Source organism: Ochotona princeps, chromosome 12, assembly GCF_030435755.1.
Source record: "Ochotona princeps isolate mOchPri1 chromosome 12, mOchPri1.hap1, whole genome shotgun sequence".
NCBI lineage: Eukaryota > Metazoa > Chordata > Mammalia > Lagomorpha > Ochotonidae > Ochotona > Ochotona princeps.
In genome coordinates, this window is record NC_080843.1 from 49,134,015 (window position 1) to 49,154,267 (window position 20,253).

The 20,253-nt window shown below is 45.3% G+C and overlaps 1 protein-coding gene across 1 annotated transcript in view; it reads left to right on the forward strand.

Annotated features, from left to right (window-relative positions):
* The window catches only part of SETDB2 (SET domain bifurcated histone lysine methyltransferase 2), a 99,071-nt gene extending 81,403 nt beyond the window's left edge, over positions 1 to 17,668 (forward strand). The window contains exons 17-23 of the mRNA XM_058670778.1: positions 2,933 to 3,066; positions 5,829 to 5,878; positions 7,245 to 7,303; positions 12,150 to 12,207; positions 13,911 to 14,042; positions 15,447 to 15,518; positions 17,365 to 17,668. Coding sequence (XP_058526761.1) covers positions 2,933 to 3,066; positions 5,829 to 5,878; positions 7,245 to 7,303; positions 12,150 to 12,207; positions 13,911 to 14,042; positions 15,447 to 15,518; positions 17,365 to 17,519 — 660 coding nt within the window. The 3' untranslated portion in view covers positions 17,520 to 17,668. The remainder of the gene's footprint in view (positions 1 to 2,932; positions 3,067 to 5,828; positions 5,879 to 7,244; positions 7,304 to 12,149; positions 12,208 to 13,910; positions 14,043 to 15,446; positions 15,519 to 17,364) is intronic.
* The last annotated feature ends 2,585 nt before the right edge of the window (positions 17,669 to 20,253 follow it).

The following is a 20,253-nucleotide window of genomic DNA, read 5'->3' on the forward strand; positions in this document are numbered from 1 at the left end:
TCCTGTTTTATTGTACTTGTATGTCATTCCATCAAAATGTGATTATCATCAGCCGTGGTCATGGCTGGAATCCCCTAAATTGGTTAAATTTTCTTGACTGTATATTACCTGCCTAGCATACCTCTATATCATCTTCATATAGAAAATAGCCAGATAGGTAGAAAAACAGGAAAAGAACAAAGAGGGGGTTGGAGGGAGGACGGAAAGGAAGACACGAAGACATCTGCTAGCATTGTGCTGCCACAGGACCAGCTGCTGCGTGGGATGCCGACATCCCATGTTTGAGTTCCAGGTCTAGTCCTGGATACTCTGCTTTCTCCTGATGATGCACCTGGGAAGGCAACTTGACAGCCCGAGTGCTGCAGTCCCTGCCATTCGTGTGAGAGAACCCAGCGCAATTCCACACTCCTGCTTTTGGTATGACCCAGACTTGGCTGCCTACGCCATTTGGGGAGAGAATAAACAGATGTCAGATTTCCCTCTCATTATTCAGAAAGACAAAATATGGAGAAGATATGCTGATTTTAACCATGGAACGACCATCTTCCCAGAGGAGAGTCAGAGATTTTCAGTGGAAAACTTACAGAACAGAACAGAGACCTCGTGGAACAACAAGGACAGTGTACAAACGTGCAGACACTGGCATTGTGCTGCTAGTGACTGCAGTGGCAAGGGACAGTAATGCCATCTTCCCAGAGCAAGGTGGAAGGAGGCCAGAGACCCACATGCTGGTGGTGATTTTGTCTGAAAACGCTACAGTCCCCACTGACCTTGAGTCTGGCCTAGAAAGGTGGTGGGAGGCAGGGCAGCTACTCATTGTCATGGAGGGAGGCTGTGTAGCCTCTCTGCCCTCCCACCACTAAAGCACAGGCAGCGTGCTGAGGCAGAGCAAGTTGGCACGTTACTCAGGGAGTGGGACAGCTCACAGGGCAGAAAATGAATCTAATACACCCTGGGACTGGAAATCCTGTGACTGCGAGTTCTGCCTGGCTTACAAAACTGAAAGGAAGGGTGCCGAGTGTGCCTGGCTCTGGGCACTTGCTTTATCTAACTCCAGAAATGCGAAACTCCTGTAGGAGGCTGGGCACTCACACAGCAGAGGGCGTAGGTGATCCGTGAGGGTGCAGGTACCACAGCCTCCTCCCAGACAGTGAATCAGTCCACCTTGACACCAGAAAGGGCTGAGGCTATGAACACATCTCAGCATGATTATCCCCATCCCCTCCTGACAGCAGAGACCTACCACACCCACCTGGGTGTCAGTAACAAATGATTGAGGAAGAACTTGTAATATCAGTACCATTCACAAAGCTACAAATAAAAATTTAAAGGCCTTCAGAACAGTGAACATTACAAAACATTAAGAAATGAAATAGATTAGCACACAAAATTGGAAAAATCTTCCATGTTCATGGATTGGAAGAATTAATATCAAAATGTCCATATTACCTAAGCAACTTACATATTCAGTGTAATCACAATATAAAAAGGACATTCATGTAAGATTTAGACAAAACTATCCATAATTTAATATGGAAAAACAAGAGACCCTGCAGAACTAAATTTTAAACAACAAGAACCAAGCTGGGGGCCTGACACCAGAGTCTAGTAGCTAAATCCTCGCCTTGCAACTGCCAGGATCCCATATGGGTGCTGGTTCGTATCCTCGCAGCCCCGCTTCCCATCTAGCTCCCTGCTTGTGGTCTGGGAAAGCAGTCAAGGATGTCCCAAAGCCTTGGAACACTGCACCCGTGTGGGGGAACTGGAAGAGGCTCTGGGCTCCTGGCTTCAGATTGGGTGCAGCTCAGGCCATTGAGGCCACTTGCAGCCACTTGGGGACTTAATCAACAGAGCAAAGGTCTTCGTCTCTGTCTCTTCTCCTCTGTATATCTGACTTTCCAATAAAAGTAAATAAATCTTTTTTTAAAAATTGTATCTATGGGGCTTGGCGGCGTGGCCTAGTGGCCTAGTGGCCTAGTGGCCTAAGGTCCTCGCCTTGATCCCATATGGCCGCTGGTTCTAATCCCGGCAGCTCCACTTCCTCTCTGTCTCTCCTCCTCTCGGTGTATCTGACTTTGTAATAAAAATGGAATAAATCTTAAAAAAAAAAAATTGTATCTATGGGGCCCGGCGGCGTGGCCTAGCAGCTAAAGTCCTCGCCTTGAACACGCCCCAGGATCCCATATGGGCGCCGGTTCTAATCCCGGCAGCTCCACTTCCCATCCAGCTCCCTGCTGGTGGCCTGGGAAGGCAGTCGAGGACAGCCCAATGCATTGGGACACTGCACCCGCATGGGAGACCCGGAAGAGGTTCCAGGTTCCTGGCTTCGGATCGGCGCGCACCGGCCCATTGCGGCTCACTTGGGGAATGAATCATCGGATGGAAGTTCTTCCTCTCTGTCTCTCCTCTCTATATATCTGACTTTGTAATAACAAATAAATCTTTAAAAAAAATTGTATCTATGAGCTACTTGAAATCTCTCTATATTAATAAACAATTAAAAATTCTCTCCCTCCATTTTGTCTTTGAAATGCATACATTTCTAAAGAGGTTTTCCTTCCGTTCTCTCCTGTTACCCTCAGCAGCAGCTCTGTCAGCAGAGAGTCCTTCCCCTGGGTGTGTTTGCTGTTTGCCAGCTCTGCTTCTCAAAAATCTTCTAAAGCAATGAAAGGAGTTTTTTTTTTAAATGTTGTAAGCTTTTACTCTGTTACACAACAGTCCAGGTGAAGCCTTCTGAGTAGCTGAGATTTTGTTGAAGTGTCCAGATGAGTGGGTAAAAACACATATAGCTGGGGGTGGAATTGTGCTGCTAATGTCCAGGATGAAAACAGGGATAGGAGGCTGGATTTACATTAGATCCAATGCTTATTTATTTTAAATTTTAACAAAAATTATAAAAACCAGGTACTTACTAATTTCTGTTCTTTTGCAGAAATGTACACATTGTCACAAGCGGGGGGCCACTGCTGGATGTGATTTGAAATCATGTAGCAAGAATTACCACTTTTTCTGTGCCAAGACGGACAACGCCTTCGTACAAAATGACAGAGTTAAAGGAATTTATAAGTACGTAATAAACTCATTTTTTAAAAATTTATTTTTATTGCAAAGTCAGATATACAGAGAGAGGGAGAGACGAAGATCTTCTGTCCAATGTTTCACTCCCTAAGTGACCACAACGGCCAGTACTGTGCTGATCCGAAGCCAGGAGCTCTTCCAGGTCTCTCATGTGGGTGCAGGGTCCCAAGGCTTTGGGCTGTTCTCAACTGCTTTCCCAGGCCACAAGCAGGGAAGCAGGGTCACTGGGAATAGAACTGGCGCCCATATGGGATCCCAGCACATTCAAGGCGAGACTTTAGCTGCTGGGCCACCACACCGGGCCCAATAAACTCATTTTCAAATCACATCTGGGTGACTGGGGTAAGGAATGGTTAATTTTAAGACAAAGGCTCTTTGAAAACTAATGATGTAGAGAGCTTCCAGAGGACAGCATGGTTTTGGAGATGCCCACATGGGATCCTGACACCACATCTTCTCTAAATCATGCAAAGTTGTGTTTTTGGTTTTGAAACTTGATCGATACCTTGCTGGTAGGATCACTGTTTGTCACAGCGGCAGGAACAATGCAAAGGTGAGACAGACTGGAACCTGTGTGGGTCTGTTCATTCCTGTAACGTGGGTGATGACATCCTTACTTACATAGCCCCTTATTTTATCTGTGGAATGAATATAATTTCCTACCACAAACTGATAGATGATTATCACCACCCCGATCTTGCCTAAATATGATAAGCTTTGCAGCACAAATAGTAATTAATGATTAAGTACATAAATCTTAGATTGCTTGGGCCCAGCACAGTAGCCTAGCGGCTAAAGTCCTCGCCTTGGCACGCAGCAGCATCCCATGTGGGCTCCAGTTTGTGTCCTGGCTGCTCCATTTCCCATCCAGTTGCTTTCCGTGTCCTGGGAAAACAGTAGAAGATGGCCCAAAGCCTTAGGACTCTGCACACTCGTGGGAGACCTGGATCAGCTTAGCTCTCTCTGGCCGTTGTGGTCACTTGGGGACTGAATTAGTGGATGGAAGATCTTTCTCTCTGAATCTCTGCCTTTCCAATAAAAAGAAATCTTAAAAAAAAAAAAACTTTGAATACTTGAATTGCCTTTTAAAATTTTCCTTTGTCAGTGTATGCATTGTAAATTACGTTATGCAAAGTTGAAGGAACAACCTGCCTTAGAAACACTGTGAGTCCTTCTGAAGTTTTAAGATGGATAAAACAGGAAGTAGTAGTCTGGAGTTGAAGAGACAGGCCAATGCTTCTCACTTCTTTTAAGTTTCAGTGAAATATATTTATCTGGAGCTCAGTGTGCTGCATGTTAGATCATTATTAGGAAAGCATTTTTGAAATAAATTTTTTATATAATTTATTACATTCTTACTGGCCTTTCAAATTATATTTGTAATTTCATTTGGGAAGCAGAAATACAGAGTTACAGTCAGAGTTCCCATCTACTGGGTCACTCCCCAGACACCTGTACTCAGGGCTGGGCCAGGAACTCATGCCGGGTGTCCTGCACAGGGGCCAGAGATCCAGCTGTTTGAGCCTTACCCGTTACCTCCCAGGTGAGACTGGCTGGAAGCTTGAGTTGGGAGCAGACGCAGGACTTGAGTCCACATACTCTATTATGGAATGTGGAAGTCTCAATGACAACTTCACTATTAGGCCAAACACCCACCCCAAAATGATTGTTTAGAATTCCATGTATAGGCTAAATCTGTTTCTTCCTTATAGGCATACCCCCACCCCAATTTTATCCAAGTGTTCTAGGCATTATTTTATTAACATTTGACAGCAATAGGTATAAGTGTCTTACAAACGTTAACTTATTTAATCTTCACACAGCCCAGTGAGGTAGAGATTATTATCGTGTTACAGAAGAGGAAACTGAGGCACTGAACCACAAAGTAACTTGTCCGTAAGTCATGGATAGCTGATCAGCGGCAGGGTTGGCCCGCAGGATTTCTGAGTCATGCTGACTTAGGGACAAATACCCTAAAACAAAGTGGCTTGCCCACCATTTTTTTTTTTTTTTAATTTGTTTATTGGAAAGGCAGATATACAAAGAGATGGAGATACAGGCAGAAAGATCTTCCCTTAGCTGGTTCACTTCCCATGTGACTGTAACAGCCAGAGCTGAGCCAGTCAGAAACCAGGAGCCTCTTCCGGTCTCCCACGGGGTGCAGGCCACAAGCAAGGAGCTGGATGGGAAGTGTAACAGCCGGGACACAAACCAGCACCCATATGGGATCCCAGCAAATGCAAGGTGAGGATTTAGCCTCTAGGCCATTGCGCCAGGCCTGTAGGCCTACCATTAAAAGGAGTTTGCGAAGTAATTTTTTAAATTTGGTTTTGAACATGCTGCATATTTTGTTTTGTATTTTGTTGCCTGAAACATTGGGCACTGTATACACATGTGAATTTTAGACTGTGCTGCTCTCTATTTGATTTGCTAGGCAGTTACATTCTCAGATCTTCATGTATAGGAGTTGCCCTCCCAGGGAGCTCATGTTGCTGTGACTGTAAGGTGCAGCTGTCTGCTTGCGTGAGCCAGTACTGCTCATCAGCAGGGCTCCAAGTAACGCCTCTTCCCACAGCTCTGAGCGCTCAGGAGAGATCTCACCTGATGCGCTTCCCTGTGAACTTGATTTGGATCAGTCAGCAGTTTTACACAGTGTCAGCCAGGGATCACGGTTAGGACCCTTGGAAATGACAAGGGAATAGGTTAGACATTGAAAACTATAAATAACCTATGAAATTGTCTATTTTCAGAGTCTTATGCCAGCAACATGCTCCTAAAGCACAGGCTGTCACTCAAAGTGGTAAGTTTCTAAAATTTCAGTACTGAGGAAAGCTCAATGATAAGTCAGATTTTCTGCAACTTTTTGAATTAAATTTATAAATACCTATAAGGCTACCAGTTTCTCTGTGCAGTTTGTAACTTCACTGAATCTTATTCTTGGTTAATAGACATCTTTTTCTTAGCTGGTCTCTGGTATCTTCCATCCTCCACATCTCAAGAGCCAAACTCAGGCATTTGTAAGAAGCTGTGATTTCTGTGAGTGCTCCCGTTCTAACAGGAGTTTCAGAAGATGAAATTAATCAAGTGCTATCTATTCCATGAATGAGAGTGTCCTGGGCTTGCTGGTTAGCCTCTCAGTCCTGAGGTGGATTGGTCCTGGCCCCAGGCACTGTGGGATGGGGCTCCCACACGGCAGCGGCTCACCCACGCTGCCTCAGCGCAGCTCATGGCATTGCACTCTGGGCCTGTTTGGGAAAGACAGTTCTGGAATGGACCAAGTGTATTTTCTGGCAGTTAATCCCACCCTCATTTGTCATTCTACTAACATTTCAGGTCTTCGGGAAATATGACAACAGACTGTTATCAATCCATCTTTATTGACAAGGAAAGAAGACAATATGTGTTTGTTGTTTTGTTAAACTGTCCTAAAATGAATCCTTGCTCCTGTTGAATTCCTCTAAAAGCAGCCTGTGTATAATCATACCTGCTCCAGTGCTCTGCTTTTAACCTGCTACATTGTGGAGCTGCTTCCACATCAGCATCAATGGGATCCACCTCATGTTCTGAAGGCTGCGTGATGTCCCATTACTTAACTGTAACAGTTACTGTGACTTGATGGACACTTAGGTTCTTTCCAGTTCCCTGTGTTAAATCTAAACCTCAACTAACACCTCCTGTCTCTTTGTGTTTTGCTATAATCATAAGCAGAAATTTCCGCTAAGTAGAATGGTTGTTTTGGATGATAGGAACACCGGAGCCTTGGCCCCCGGAGAGGCTGCACGGTGATCGAGGCCCCTCAGAGCGTCGTGAACATTGCCTCGCACACATCCAGCCGTCTGATGGACGAAACCTCTTTTTGGATATCTGTAGAGCAGAACTGAGTGCATTCCCATCCCTCTTCACCAGTGGCATTTGTTTTCACATGGCCTACTTCATCAGGGTGCCCTGATAATTCCCAGCTGCTTGCCCACTGTTCTACTGTTGTTTTACTTTTATCGTATTAACTTACAAAGATCTTTTTTCTACATTGAAAATTGACTGTTGTATGTGCTACAAACCTCTAGTGTAAGTCTACTTTATCTTTGTAATAACTTTTGGCATATAAAGGGTTATTATCTGTAGTCAAACAGTAATCTTACCTATTAGTTCCATTTTTCCATTTTTAGATGCTTTTCCAAGAAAGAGAGGAAGGAAGAAACATCTCTCAGTGGATAATCATGAGCTGGTAATTTATTTTTTCAATATGTTCAATTAACATGTGGCTCTTGTATATTTTTATGGGGTACAGTGTAATGTTTGAACAAACATGCAGCTGGAGTTGACCCGACCATGCAGAAGCCTTTGGAGCCCACTCGCTCCTCTCTTCCAGCTCCTCATCCTACAGACACATGGAGGTGATACAGTTACCCCAGTAAGAAACACTACAACTTACTGATCCTACTTTTTGGTTTTTTTCATTAGCCTTCTTTATTTTCACTACTTGAAAGATTTCATTTTTGACCAATTTTGTGACATTTAACTGTTAGACGCATTTCTCAGTTAAGCATTATAGAACTTAATACTTGTGACTGTATTTTGGGACCTGATATGTAGCCCCTCTCTGTCCCCCACCTTTCATCTTTCCCTGCGTATAGTAATTACGATTTGAAGTTCAGATCTAAAAATGAGCCTTTTTTTTTTTTAAGGTTTATATATATGAGAGAACATGCAGTATTTGACTTTCTGTGACTGGCTTATTTCACTTAATATAGTGACCTGTTGTATCCATTTTGCTGCAAATGTCAGGATTTTTTTTTAAGATTTATTCATTTTATTACAGCCAGATATACACAGAGGAGGAGAGAGAGAAAGGAAGATCTGTCCAAAGATTCACTCCCCAAGTGAGCCGCAATGGCCGGTGCTGCGCCAATCCGAAGTTGGGAACCTGGAATCTCTTCCGGGTCTCCCATGCGGGTGCAGGGTCCCAATGCATTGGGCCGTCCTCCACTGCTTTCCCAGGCCACCAGCAGGGAGCTGGATGGGAAGTGGAGCTGCCAGGATTAGAACCGGTGCCCATATGGGATCCCGGGGCTTTCAAGGCGAGGACTTTAGCTGCTAGGCCACGCCGCCAGGCCCTGTCAGGATTTTTTTTAAGATTTAGTTATTTTTATTGGAAAGTCAGATACACACAAAGGAGAGACAGAGAGAAAGGTCTTCCATCTGCTGGTTCACTCCCCAGTGGCCACCTCAGCCAGAGCTGAGCCATTCTGAAGCCAGGAGCTTCTGGGTCTCCCATGCAGGTATAAGGTCCCAAGCCCTTGGGCCATCCTCTACTGCTTTCCCAGGCCACAAGCAGGAACTAGGCAGGAAGTGGAGCAGCCAAGAAAGAAACTGGTGCCTGCATGGGATGCTGGCACATGCAAGAAGAGGGCCATACCATACTGAGTAAAGCAGAGAGTAGACATCTAGTCTGTGTCTAGATCTTAAAACAAATGCTCCCAACTTTTCTCACAGCCTATTACTGTGGGTTTGTCATTTGTAGTCCTTTTTATGTTCCTTTTATTTGGAATTTTGCTTGAAGCTTGCTTTTTATTATGAATGAATGTTGACTTTTTAAAAATTTTTTATGTGCATGCAGAGAGAGCTCCCATTCACAGGTTCCTTCCCTAAAAGCCTGAGGCAGCAGGGGGCTCTCAGCATCACTGCTGCCTCCCGGGGTTTGCTTTGGTAGGAAGCTGGACTCAATGTAGGCATCCTGCAGCAGGACGAAGATGGCTTTATTATCAGGCTGAATACCTGCTCCTAGACAGTGAATTTTATCATAAACTTTCTCTCCCTACGCTGAGCTGATCATGGGATTTTTATCATTCATCCTGATGATTTAATATTTATTTGTATATGTTGAACATCTATTCCTTCCGGGGATAAATTACACATGGTCATAATGATTTTTTTGTGCATTGTTGGATTCAATTGATAAGGCTTTGTTGAGAATGTTGGCACTTAATGTTCATTGGGGATATTCTATAGTTTTTTGTGACTGGTTTTGGAAGGTAATGTTGAACTCATAAGTAAAAAGTTCCATTTTTCAGTTAATAACTGACATTAATTTTTCCCTCAAAGTTCAGTAGAATTTAGGTGTGAGGCTCTCTGATCTTGGGCTTTGCTTGTTGGGATAATTCATTTTCATGCCTCACACATCTGTGTAGGTGTCCATTTCGTGTGGGTTTTCTAATTTATTGGTACATGTTTGTAATCTCCCTAAAATCCTTTATAGTACTATCAGTTCTAATATCTTTTCATTTCATTTTGACTCTTTATAGGTAAGAGTTCATCAGTTTTGCTAATTATGGTTGCTTTCAAAGAATTAGATTTTTTGTTTTCTCTGAGCTCTAAGATGTTTTATTTATTTGAAAGGTGAAGTAACAGAGAAAGAGTTCCCTTAGCTGGTTCACTCTGCAAATAGCCACTGTAGTTAGGACTTAGACTGGGCCAGGCTGAACCTAGAAGCCTCAACGCCATCCAGGTCTCACAGGTGGGTGCAGGGGCCCAAATACCTGAGCCATCTTCCTATGCCTTCCCAGGTCATGAACAGGGAGGGAGCTGGATTGGAAGTGGAGCAGCCAGGACTCCAGTATGGGATATTGCACAAGTAGCCGTTTAACCAGTGTGCCCCTTACCAGCCCCTCGGCTCTGTGTCTTCTACTTTGGCTTGTTTTTCCAAGTCCTTGAGGATTATAACCTTTTAATTGTCTTTCAGGCTTATTTCATCTAATTGTAGCTATTCCTGCTCACTTTTGGTTTCCATTAACATAGAATGTCTCTTTTTCATTGTTTTTCATTATCTGGGTTTCTTTATCCCTGAACCAAGTTTCTTGGTAGGCAGCATATCACTGGGTGTTCTTAATTTTTATTTATAAGGTGGAGACCCAAATCTCCCATCCACTGGTTCACTCCCCACCCCACAGCAAGTGTTGGTCCAGGCCGAAGCCAGGAGCCAGAAACTAATCCAGGTCACAGATGTGGGTGGTAAGAACACAACATTTGTGGCCCGCTAGAGTGTACATTATTAGCAGGAAGTTGGAATAGAAGTAGAGCCAAGATTTGAAATTAAGCATTTTAACCACTGTGCCAAATAGTCACACCAGTGTATTTTGTTTTTATCCATTCTGTTGTTCTATACTTTTGAAAGACAAATTTATAGAGAAAAAGATCTTCTTTCTGGGGGTTCACTCCCCATGTGGCTGCAACAGCCAGAGCTGAGCCCATCTGAAGCCAGGGGCTTCCTCCAGGTCTCCCAGGCAGATGCAGGGACCCAAGGTTTTGCACTGTCCTCTAATGCTTTCCTAAGCCATAAGACGGGAACAGAATGGGAAGTGGAGTAGCTGGGCCCCGAACTGGTACCCATAGGGGATCTTAGCACTTCTAGTGGGAGGATTAGCCAATTGAGACATGGCACCAGGCCCAGTCTATACCTTTGATCTGCAGAATTTAGTACTTTAAGCATGTTCTAAGTAATGCCTTAGTCCCTTTAAGATTTATTTTATTTTTATTACAAAGTCAGATATACAGAGAGGAGGAGAGACAGAGAGGAAGATCTTCGTCCGATGATTCACTCCCCAAATGAGCACAACGGCTGGTACTGAGCCAATCCGAAGACAGGAGCTTCCTCCAGGTCTCCCATGTGGGTGCAGGATCCCAAAGCATTGGGCCATCCTCCACTGCTTTCTCAGGCCACAAGCAGGGAGCTGGCTGGGAAGTGGAGCAGCCAGGATTAGAACTGGCACCTATATGGGATCCCAGAGCGTTCAAGACGAGGACTTTAGCCGTTAGGCCACGGTACTGGGCCCTTTAGTCCCATTTTTTAAAAGCCTATTTAAAAGGCAGAATAACAAGGAGACAGGTATCTGCTACTTCACTCATGAGTGGTATGACCCCAATACCTGGGGCATCTTCCACTGCCTTCCAATGTGCATTAGAAGGAGATTACACTGGAAGCAGAAATTATAAGACTGAAAGGAGCACTCTGATGTAGGATGCCAGCATCACAAGTGGCAGCCTAACTTGCTGTGCCACAATATCAGTGCCAGATTAGTTTTTAAGATTTATGGGACTGGCATGAAAGCCTAGTGGCTAAAGTCCTCGCTTTGCATGAGCTGGGATCCCATATGGGCACTGGTTTTAATCCTAGCTGCCCCACTTCCCATCCAGCTCCCTGCTTGTGGCCTGGGAAAGCAGTTGAGGACGGCCCAAAGCCTTGGGACCCTGCACCCTCGTGGGAGACACGGAAGAACCTCCTGGGTCCTGGCTTCAGATGGGCTCAGCTCCAGCTGTTGTGGCTGCTTGGGGAGTGAACCAGTGGATGGAAGATCTTCCTGTCTCTCCTCCTCGCTGTATATCTGACTTACCAGTACTGTGTACTGGTAATTTGACTTCCCTTCATAGAGTCCTTCCTTAAACCACTCTAAATTTTATGAGAAATATACTTTCCCAATCATTTCAACAAATGCATCCAGCTTACAATCTTTGTATTCCTTGCTAGATGGAGCTGAAGTTGCTCCTGAGGATGCTTTTTGGGGAAGAATCCTACAGAACCATGGCAGGATTAGCAAAGAGCTTCTGAAAGTTCCAGACGCAGAACTGTCAGGAGGCCGCATTCCCACAGCTCCTGTAAAGCACCCTCTGGGTGCCAGGTTGGTGAGAGCATGGGACCAATGGCATGCCTAAGGGCTGAAGACGTGCAGTGGGTGGAGGCAGGTAGCCACACAGTCCCTGGCTCCAGGCTCAACCCCAGACCTTCTAGGTTATCATTATACATAAAATTTTTGGGGGATTTGAAACGGTTTGCATGAGCTCATTTGAGTTAAGTTAATGAATCTGACTTTTACCTCTTACTGTTTATAATGGGGGATGCTTCTCAGACAACTTTGAGAATAGTCTGACAGTCACATCTACACCTGAGTCTAGAGTGGGGTTTTCACCATTGGCCTATCATTTGAGTACACACAGCAAAGACTGAGTTTGTACTGATGGCATTTATGGTTACGTAAAACCAATCAACATAAAGTAATCCTGATTTTCTCTCCTTCCAGACACGCGAAATACCAACATCCAGCAGACAAATAATGGAAGAATCCCGCAGAGACACAGGTTTGCCATGAGTAGTGTCTGACATACACAGCCTGCAGTAGTTCTAAGCTGGTGTCAGGTTTTGTTACTGCAACTGAAATGGGGGAGAAGTTACTTAGGATTATTGTCCTCACTGGTCAGACATTAAGAGGGCACTGGATGGTGGCCCCTGTGTGGAGGGGCAGGTGTGCTCTCTCCTGACACAGCCACCATGAATCAGTTGTGCATGCTTCACCCCAAGTCAGTTGCACTTGTCAAAGGCCCTACCTTCCAAAGCTATGCTGGAGTTAATGGCTGAAGGATGGAAAGGGTGGAAACTTAGCAGTAAGACCTTGTTGACCTTTAACACCTGTGCCTTCAGGGGGATAACCAAACTAACATTCCTAGCATTATGCCCTTACACCCAAAGACTGATGTTCATTTCCCAATGCAAAGTATACCCATTGCACCCCCACACATCGAGTCCTGTCTCAGTCCAAAGTCTCATCTGAGATTCAAGACAGACCCTTCTGCTATGAGCCCCTGCAAAATACTTCCAGAATACGATGGTGAATGGGCACGGGGTACCAAAAATGGGAAGACAGGGAACTAGAAGGGATAAAACGGACCAAAGCAAGCGCGAAAACCAGGAGGGCAAATACTAACACTGCACACAGCTCTGCGTGTGGCATCCTGGGCCCACTGTGGAGGGCAGACTCACCTCTGGCTTGGCCAGCGTCCATGTTGTGCGTCTTAAGAGGCTGGAGTCCGTTTTTTATGAAGCAATCTTGCCCTTTCTGGTGGGGGAAGCCTACATGATCTTTGAAAGGCCTTGGCAGCAACGTATTTTTCTCCCATTCTCTTGCCCAGTGATACATGGTTCCCTTTTAAATTAAGGGGGAAAAAAAGCATCTGTTTATTTGAAAGGCAGTTACAGGGCCTGGCACAATGGCTAAGTGGCTAAATTTTCACCTTGCAAGGTGCCAGTATGGCCCAAAGCCTTGGGACTCTGCACCCACATGGGAGACCCAGAAGAAAGTCCTGGCTTCGGGTCAGCTGGCTCAGCTACAGCTGTTGCGGCCACTTGGGGAAAGAACAGCAGATGGAAGATGTCTGTGTCTCCTCTGTCAATCTGCCTTCCCAATTAAAATAATTAAGTTACATAGAGAAAGGGAGAAAGAGAAGACAGATCAATCTCTCATCTGCTGGTTCAAGTGGCCACAGTAACTGGGGCTGGGCCGGGCAAGTGCTAGGAGCCTCTTCTAGGTCTCTCACGAGCACCTGGGCCTGCTTTCCCTGGTAATATTATCAGAGAGCTGGAGTGGAGGTAGAGCACACAAGACTTCAACTGGCATCATAGCCCACATAGCCCACTGCCCCATCTTTTTAGAGTTTGGGGCTTTTGTTTAGAACAGGAAAGGTATTCAACAAGCTGCTTCTTCCCTCTCCAACCAGGGTGCAGCTTTCTAAACCATTCTGTTCTGCTCATTTGTGCTCCTAGTTCTCGTTCTAAAACTTTCTGTCAGCAATCCTGCTGCAGCCTCCACACCTTGCTGCGTTTCTCTCTCCATCAAACTCATCCACCGACTCAGGGCAGCCACCTCCTTCCTCCTCAGTAAATCTTATGCATGACTTTACTAACGGTTCTCCTCTAGCACTGGTCAAGGCTCAACGAGTAACCATCAAGTGATTTATGATTAGCTGCCCTCAGGCCATTTCCTTCTAAAACATTTTTTTTTTCTCAGATGCAGTTGTAAAAGCTGATTTTCTTAAGAAATGTAAGGAAGCAGGACTTCTCAATGAGTTATTTGAAGAACTGTTGGACAAACTATATTTGGTTCAAGCAAAGCTCATGGACAACAATACCTCAGAATCAGGTACTGAAATGCCATCACTCAGTGCAGGAATTGCTAAGATCTATGCAAAGCCAAAATGAACAGAAAACACTTTCTGCCTGTGCTATTTGGTTTTTTTCTTTTTTTAAGATTTTTTTTTTAATTGGAAAGGCCCTACTCTTAGGAAGATCTTAACATCTGCTGGTTCACTCCACAAGTAGCCACAGTAGCTGCAGCTGAGCCAATCTGAAGCCAGGAGCTTCTCCCAGTCTCCCATGTGGATGCAGGGTTCCAAGGCTTCGGGCCGTCCTCAGCTGCTTCCCAGGCCACAAGCAGGGAGCTGGATGGGAAGTGGAGCAGCTGGGACATGAACCAACAGCCATATGGGATCCTGGCAGATGCAAGGCAGGGATTTAACCAGTAGGCTACTGCGCCAGGCCCTTGTCCTCATTCATTAATAACGGTACCTGTATGCTCCTACCGGGGAACAGGATGTGGGTAGCTCACAGGGTCTTGATGCCGAAAGCAGGCAGCAGCCAATGCCACCAGCCAGCACAGTCTGAGCTGGCTGTGGCTACTCACCTGAACCCGCCCCCACGCTGCCGGGCTCGAGAAGAGTGCTTTCTGACAGTCTATTCGATTCAGTCTGTCTCCCATAGAATCCTTTTTAAAATAATGTTAGCTAGGGAAAAAAGTATAGAAGACACAGTTGTAATCTGTTGATCAATGTTTGGTTTGAACTTCGATTTTTCAGTCTTCCGTATTTGAATGTCAGTGACAGAGAGACAGGCAGAGAGCAAGCGTCTATCTGCTGGTTCTCTCCCCAGACGGCCAGGCGGAAGCCAGGAGCTTGACCCGGGTCTCCCCATGTGGAGACAGGGGGCTCAAACACTTGCGCCATCCATATTCTGCTGCTTTTCCCAAGCCATTAATTAGCAGAGAGCTTAGACGTGAACCAGGCGCTCACACTAGATTGCTGGTGTGGCAGGTGGCAGTTTTATTAAGCCACCAGGCCAACCCCAAGTTTCTCTGTGTGTGCCATTCTATGACTACTTAGCCTTACAGTCTCTAGCATAAACAAAGATATCATAGATGTCTCAGACAAGGGAACTTGGCAGTCCAGAGTTCAGACCACCGTGTAAAATGTGTCTGGAAAGGAACTGTTTTCTGTAGGACCAAGAAAGCTACAAAAGGACAGTAAGTGGTTCTGAAAGCTCCTTCTTACCCTCTCCTGTCATCTGATACTCCAAGCACTTCTCCAGCTGGAGCGAGCCTCTGTCCCCGCGTGGGGCTTCCCTGCTGGAGGTTCTGGTCCCACGGTGCCACTTCTGCATGTGACACTGAAGTGCCAGGGGAGATGAGCGCCTTTCACCTTCCCTGTTGTGGAATGTTTGTTGAAGTATCTGTCTATACAGATTTATACTGAAAATGTTTCTCTCCCTCCAGAATATGAGGACATTGGGACTTCACTATTTGACTGTGGATTTTTTGAAGATACAATTTTAAATTTTGCAGCAGGTATGAGTTATAGAACAAGCAGCGTAATTTAGAAATAGTTGTCACTATAGGTTAAAATATTTTAGAAGAATGTGCATTGCATAAAAAGCCTGTCACCAAAACGGTTATTACCCCTACATACAGACCACAAAGGAAACAAAATCTAAATACACAGGGACACCACACCCACTGTACCCTATGGAAATAGTAGCGGGCTGGATTTATAATTTCTTTTTAGTACCTGTATTATTCAGATTTCCTGCATAGTACAGATGCGTTGTTTCTACTTTATGACTTTTCTGACAAATATAAAAGTTCCAAGCTATGGCTATTTTGCGCCCACACAAGCAGACAGGAGCTGGCGAGGCCAGGGCAGGCAGGTTGCCTCCCCATGCCCTGGGGAGATGGTGAAATCTCACTCTCCCGAAGTTCACTGGGGGATAGTGAGAAGAGTAACCTAGAAGTTTCTGTAGAAAAAGAAAACCTGGTGTTACCAGGGAGGGAGGCCACTCCTGGGTAACAGGTTGATCATCTATTGAGTCCTCAATCAAGCCAAGCCAAATGGCCTCGTAGGAGCCTGATGTGACTTGTCAAGGCTGCCACCGCCAGTGGGCACCTGTGCCCTGGCCTTCACTGCATGGGAGAGGAGACCACCCAGTTCACCAGGAGTGGCTCTCCCTGGTGGCACCCAGTACCTGCTCACTGTTCTCTCACACGAGGGTGTGTCTGTCAGTAGGTTATCCCTGTCTGAGCATACACATACTGGTTCTATCACACGGAATTCTATGTTACATTTAGTATCCAAAAAGACATTCTAAAAAATTTGCCAAATGAATCTTTTAAGAGTCTCTTGAACATGGCTGCTAGTGAGAATAACCACGTTCTTAAAAATTAGTCTTCATTGTCTTTCTAGAAAGCTTTGCTTTTTGGAGATACTCCTCTGCTGATCACATAAAAGTTGCATCTTTAGGACACGTCACACATAGCACTAGTGGTTTTAAAGCTTCCTTGTAAGCTTTTCCCAAAAGTCACATTGTCACTGAATGCTACTCACTTACGAACCCCAACTAAAGTTACCTTGTAAGTTTCCACATGTTTTCCTATTTCTGAATTACACCGGAAGATATAACATTACAAATCAGATGTACATCTGTTGAGAGACAGGCCCTGTCCTTGGCACTTCAGCCACATTACTTCCAAACTTCATCTCAGCCAATGAGACAGTGTTCAATTCTCAAAGGTGTACCAGTCAGCTGGGGTTCTGCTCTGTGTACATGGAGTCCTAAGGGTTTAATGGCTGGCTGTAGGTGTGATAAATGTTAGAATCCAGGGGAGTAGAAGCAGAAGTAAAGGTGTAAAAGAACCACTTTGTGGGCCCGGCGGCGTGGTCTAGCGGCTAAAGTCCTCGCCTTGAAAGCCCCGGGATCCCATATGGGCGCCGGTTCTAATCCCGGCAGCTCCACTTCCCATCCAGCTCCCTGCCTGTGGCCTGGGAAAGCAGTTGAGGACGGCCCAATGCATTGGGACCCTGCACCCGCGTGGGAGACCCGGAAGAGGTTCCAGGTTCCTGGCTTCGGATCGGCACGCATCGGCCCGTTGCGGCTCACTTGGGGAGTGAAACATCGGACGGAAGATCTTCCTCTCTGTCTCTCCTCTGTATATATCTGGCTGTAATAAAAAATGAATAAATCTTTAAAAAAAAAAAAAAAAAAAAAAAAAAAAAAAAAAAAAGAACCACTTTGTGTTCATAAGAGATTATTTTAAGACAAGCATCCCAAGCACTATGCACTGGCGAGGAAAGCATGCCAAAATTAATATATTCTAATAGAACTACTGAAGATCTAAAATCACTTTCTTCTTTTCAAAGCAATAGAGAAGAAAATCAACAAATCTGAAGAAAGACAGCAGCAGCTAAAGAAGGAGATTGAACTACTTAAGGGCTTAAAACAAACCTTGTGCTGTTCTCCAGACAATACAGACCTTATGTCAAGTTCCGCTTCGATGTCATCCCTGTCTTCTTGAGGACTGCCCTTTCCTCAACCAGAAGCCAGCAGGTTCAAAACCACACAGTACTGTGAAAGCCGCACATCTTTGGGACCAGTCTGTTTGCTGAGCCATAAACTGCAACACCTATTGCCTGCCACCTCTTCTTACAGAATTGGCATTTCATGCCCTCCACGGTGTTCTTCCTACCTCTCCAATAAAATCTTTCTCAGATTCTGCTCAAGTACTTTGGATCCTATCTCCAAGCCCACTCACTGTGTGCACTCGGGATCCTGTGGGTGGATCCCTGCTGGTGCGTTCCTTCCCTGCCCTCCCCCCCCCCCCAATGATCTAAGGTGATTTAAGTAGAAGTGCTCCTAACCCCAGGGTCCAAAGTGTAAACGTTCCAGACTTTCAAGACCAGTTCAAGCCTGGAATCACACTAGGCAGAACAGACATGAACATAGTGCTGCTACATGCACCCATCTTGTTACCTCTGCTTTTTAAAGATGTTTCAGTTGGGCTCAGCATGGCAGCCTAGTGGCTGAAGTCCTTACCTTGCACACACCAGGATTCCATAGAGGCGCCAGTTTTAATCCCAGAGGTCCTGCTTCCCATCCAGCTTCCTGCTTGTGGCCTGGGAAAGCAGTCGAGAACTGCCCAAAGCCTTGGGACCCTGCACCCATGTAGAAGACAGCCATTGCGGCCACTTGGGGAGTGAATCAGCAGATGGAAGATATTTCCTGTCTGTATATCTGGCGTACCAATAAAAATAAATAAAATTTTTAAACACATACACATCCATCTTCAAAATCAACACCTAAATTTGAAAAGCTGGACCCTTAGGAACATTAGTGGGAACGTAAAAGGGTGAAAAAGATGTGTTTGTATCACCAAGGCAGACCCTTAGGAACATTCACAGTTCTCATTTTCGCCCCCTTGAAGTGCGCAGTAATGCTGTGGGTTCACCTGAGTCCGGGTATGGCGTCTGGCATGTAGTAAGCACTCAGCATATGCCTGCAACTGTTTCTATGATTAAATGCCAGAAAGTTTACTTTTTGAAGAGGTTGATTTTGACTCACAGTCCTGGAGGGATGGATCAAGATGAGGCTCCAAAGGTGAAGCGTCCAGTCAGGAGTGGCCTTGCTGGTAGAGTCCAGATGTGCACCGTGTCACATGACAAGAGAACACACAAGCAGCTCTTAAAAAGCCACCAGGATTTGAGATGGGCCTCACCTTGAAGCATCATAATTGGGTTGTTTCCACCCTCTTAATATCATTGGCATAAGGCTTGGGGGACAGCTACTTATCTAAGCCCTGGCAGATACAATGCAAACAAACATTAAGTCACTGTTTTTCAGATTTGGCACTCAGCTCCACTACTGATCCACCTGCTGATGCACTTGGGAAAGCAGCAAAGAACAGCCCAAGTGCTGGGGTCCCTGCAGCCACACGGGAATTACTGGCTTTAGGCCTGACAGTGGGCCAGCAGATGGAAACTCAGACCTCCCAGTCCCCTCTGGCTTCCCAGCTTCCCCTCCCTCCCTCTCAGTCTCTGTAGCTCTTTCAAATATATCAATCTTTAAAAGAAGCTACAGAAGCAGACTCCATAGAAGACCTAATGAGTAAAGATTGTTCCTAGTTAAGTAGCTGTAACTTCAGGTTCCTATTATGTCTTGGAACAAAGCTTACGTAGCAGTACTGAGGTGATCATTTTTTATTATAAAGTTAACTTTTATTAAAAATCCTCTACCTATCACTTAAGGTAGATAATATGTCAGTGGGGCTTATCACACCACAGGAGTCCTAAAAGTAGGCAAATCCCAGGCAAACTACTGTCACACACCTGGGATCTGTGCTTTAGCTGTGTCCCTACTGGAGAGCTTAAATTACTTACCTACTCTAGCCTATTTTTGCCTAATTTAGATGCTATAATATGAACATTGTGGATACAAACACATACACATACTCTCTCTGGCTCTCTCTTTCTCCCTCTCCCTTGTTGCAGGCACTGGCTTAATCCTGACCAGACTCATGGCAATTTCTGGAAGGCTTATCAGCCCCCATCTCTATGGCCTTGCGCCTGCCACTTACCTGTTGGAGATGAGCTGAAGAACACGTTACCTGTTCCGCACTCCCATGTCTCATACAGTCTTAACTGGTCAGGTCAAGTGCGATTTCATCTATCATGAAAGCTGTTCATAAGTACCTTCGTGAGTTCATTCTTAACCATATCTCTTTGAGGATAGGAACCATCTTCCCTTCATTTGTAATAATTACCTCCAAAGGATCCAGACGTGTTTTTCTGCTGCCTCCCAGGATGAACATTAGCAGGAAGCTGGAGTTGTAGTAGAGCTGGAACTTGAACCCAGGTATGCACTTGGGGGCAACCCAAGTGGCATCTCAGCCACTGCCCCAAATGCCCATCCCAAACCCAGAGACTGAGAACCAACTAGTGACATGGTCCTGGTCATGCCCATTTTTAGCCAGATACCGTCCAATAACAGTACTGACTTTTCAGAAACGATCAAAAGAAAACTCAGTCAACCACTTTTAAACTGTACACCTTATAGCCACTGAGTAAGTCCACACTGTTGGGCAACACTCATCACCATTCAAAAGGCCCTGCATCTTGCAAAACTGAAACTACCCATCACACTTCCCAGCCTCCTCCCAGCCCATGGTCACTTCCATTTCTACTACTTATGTCTATCAGTCATCAAGCAGCTACCTCACATAAGAGGAATCACACGCTATTTCTCTTCATGACTGA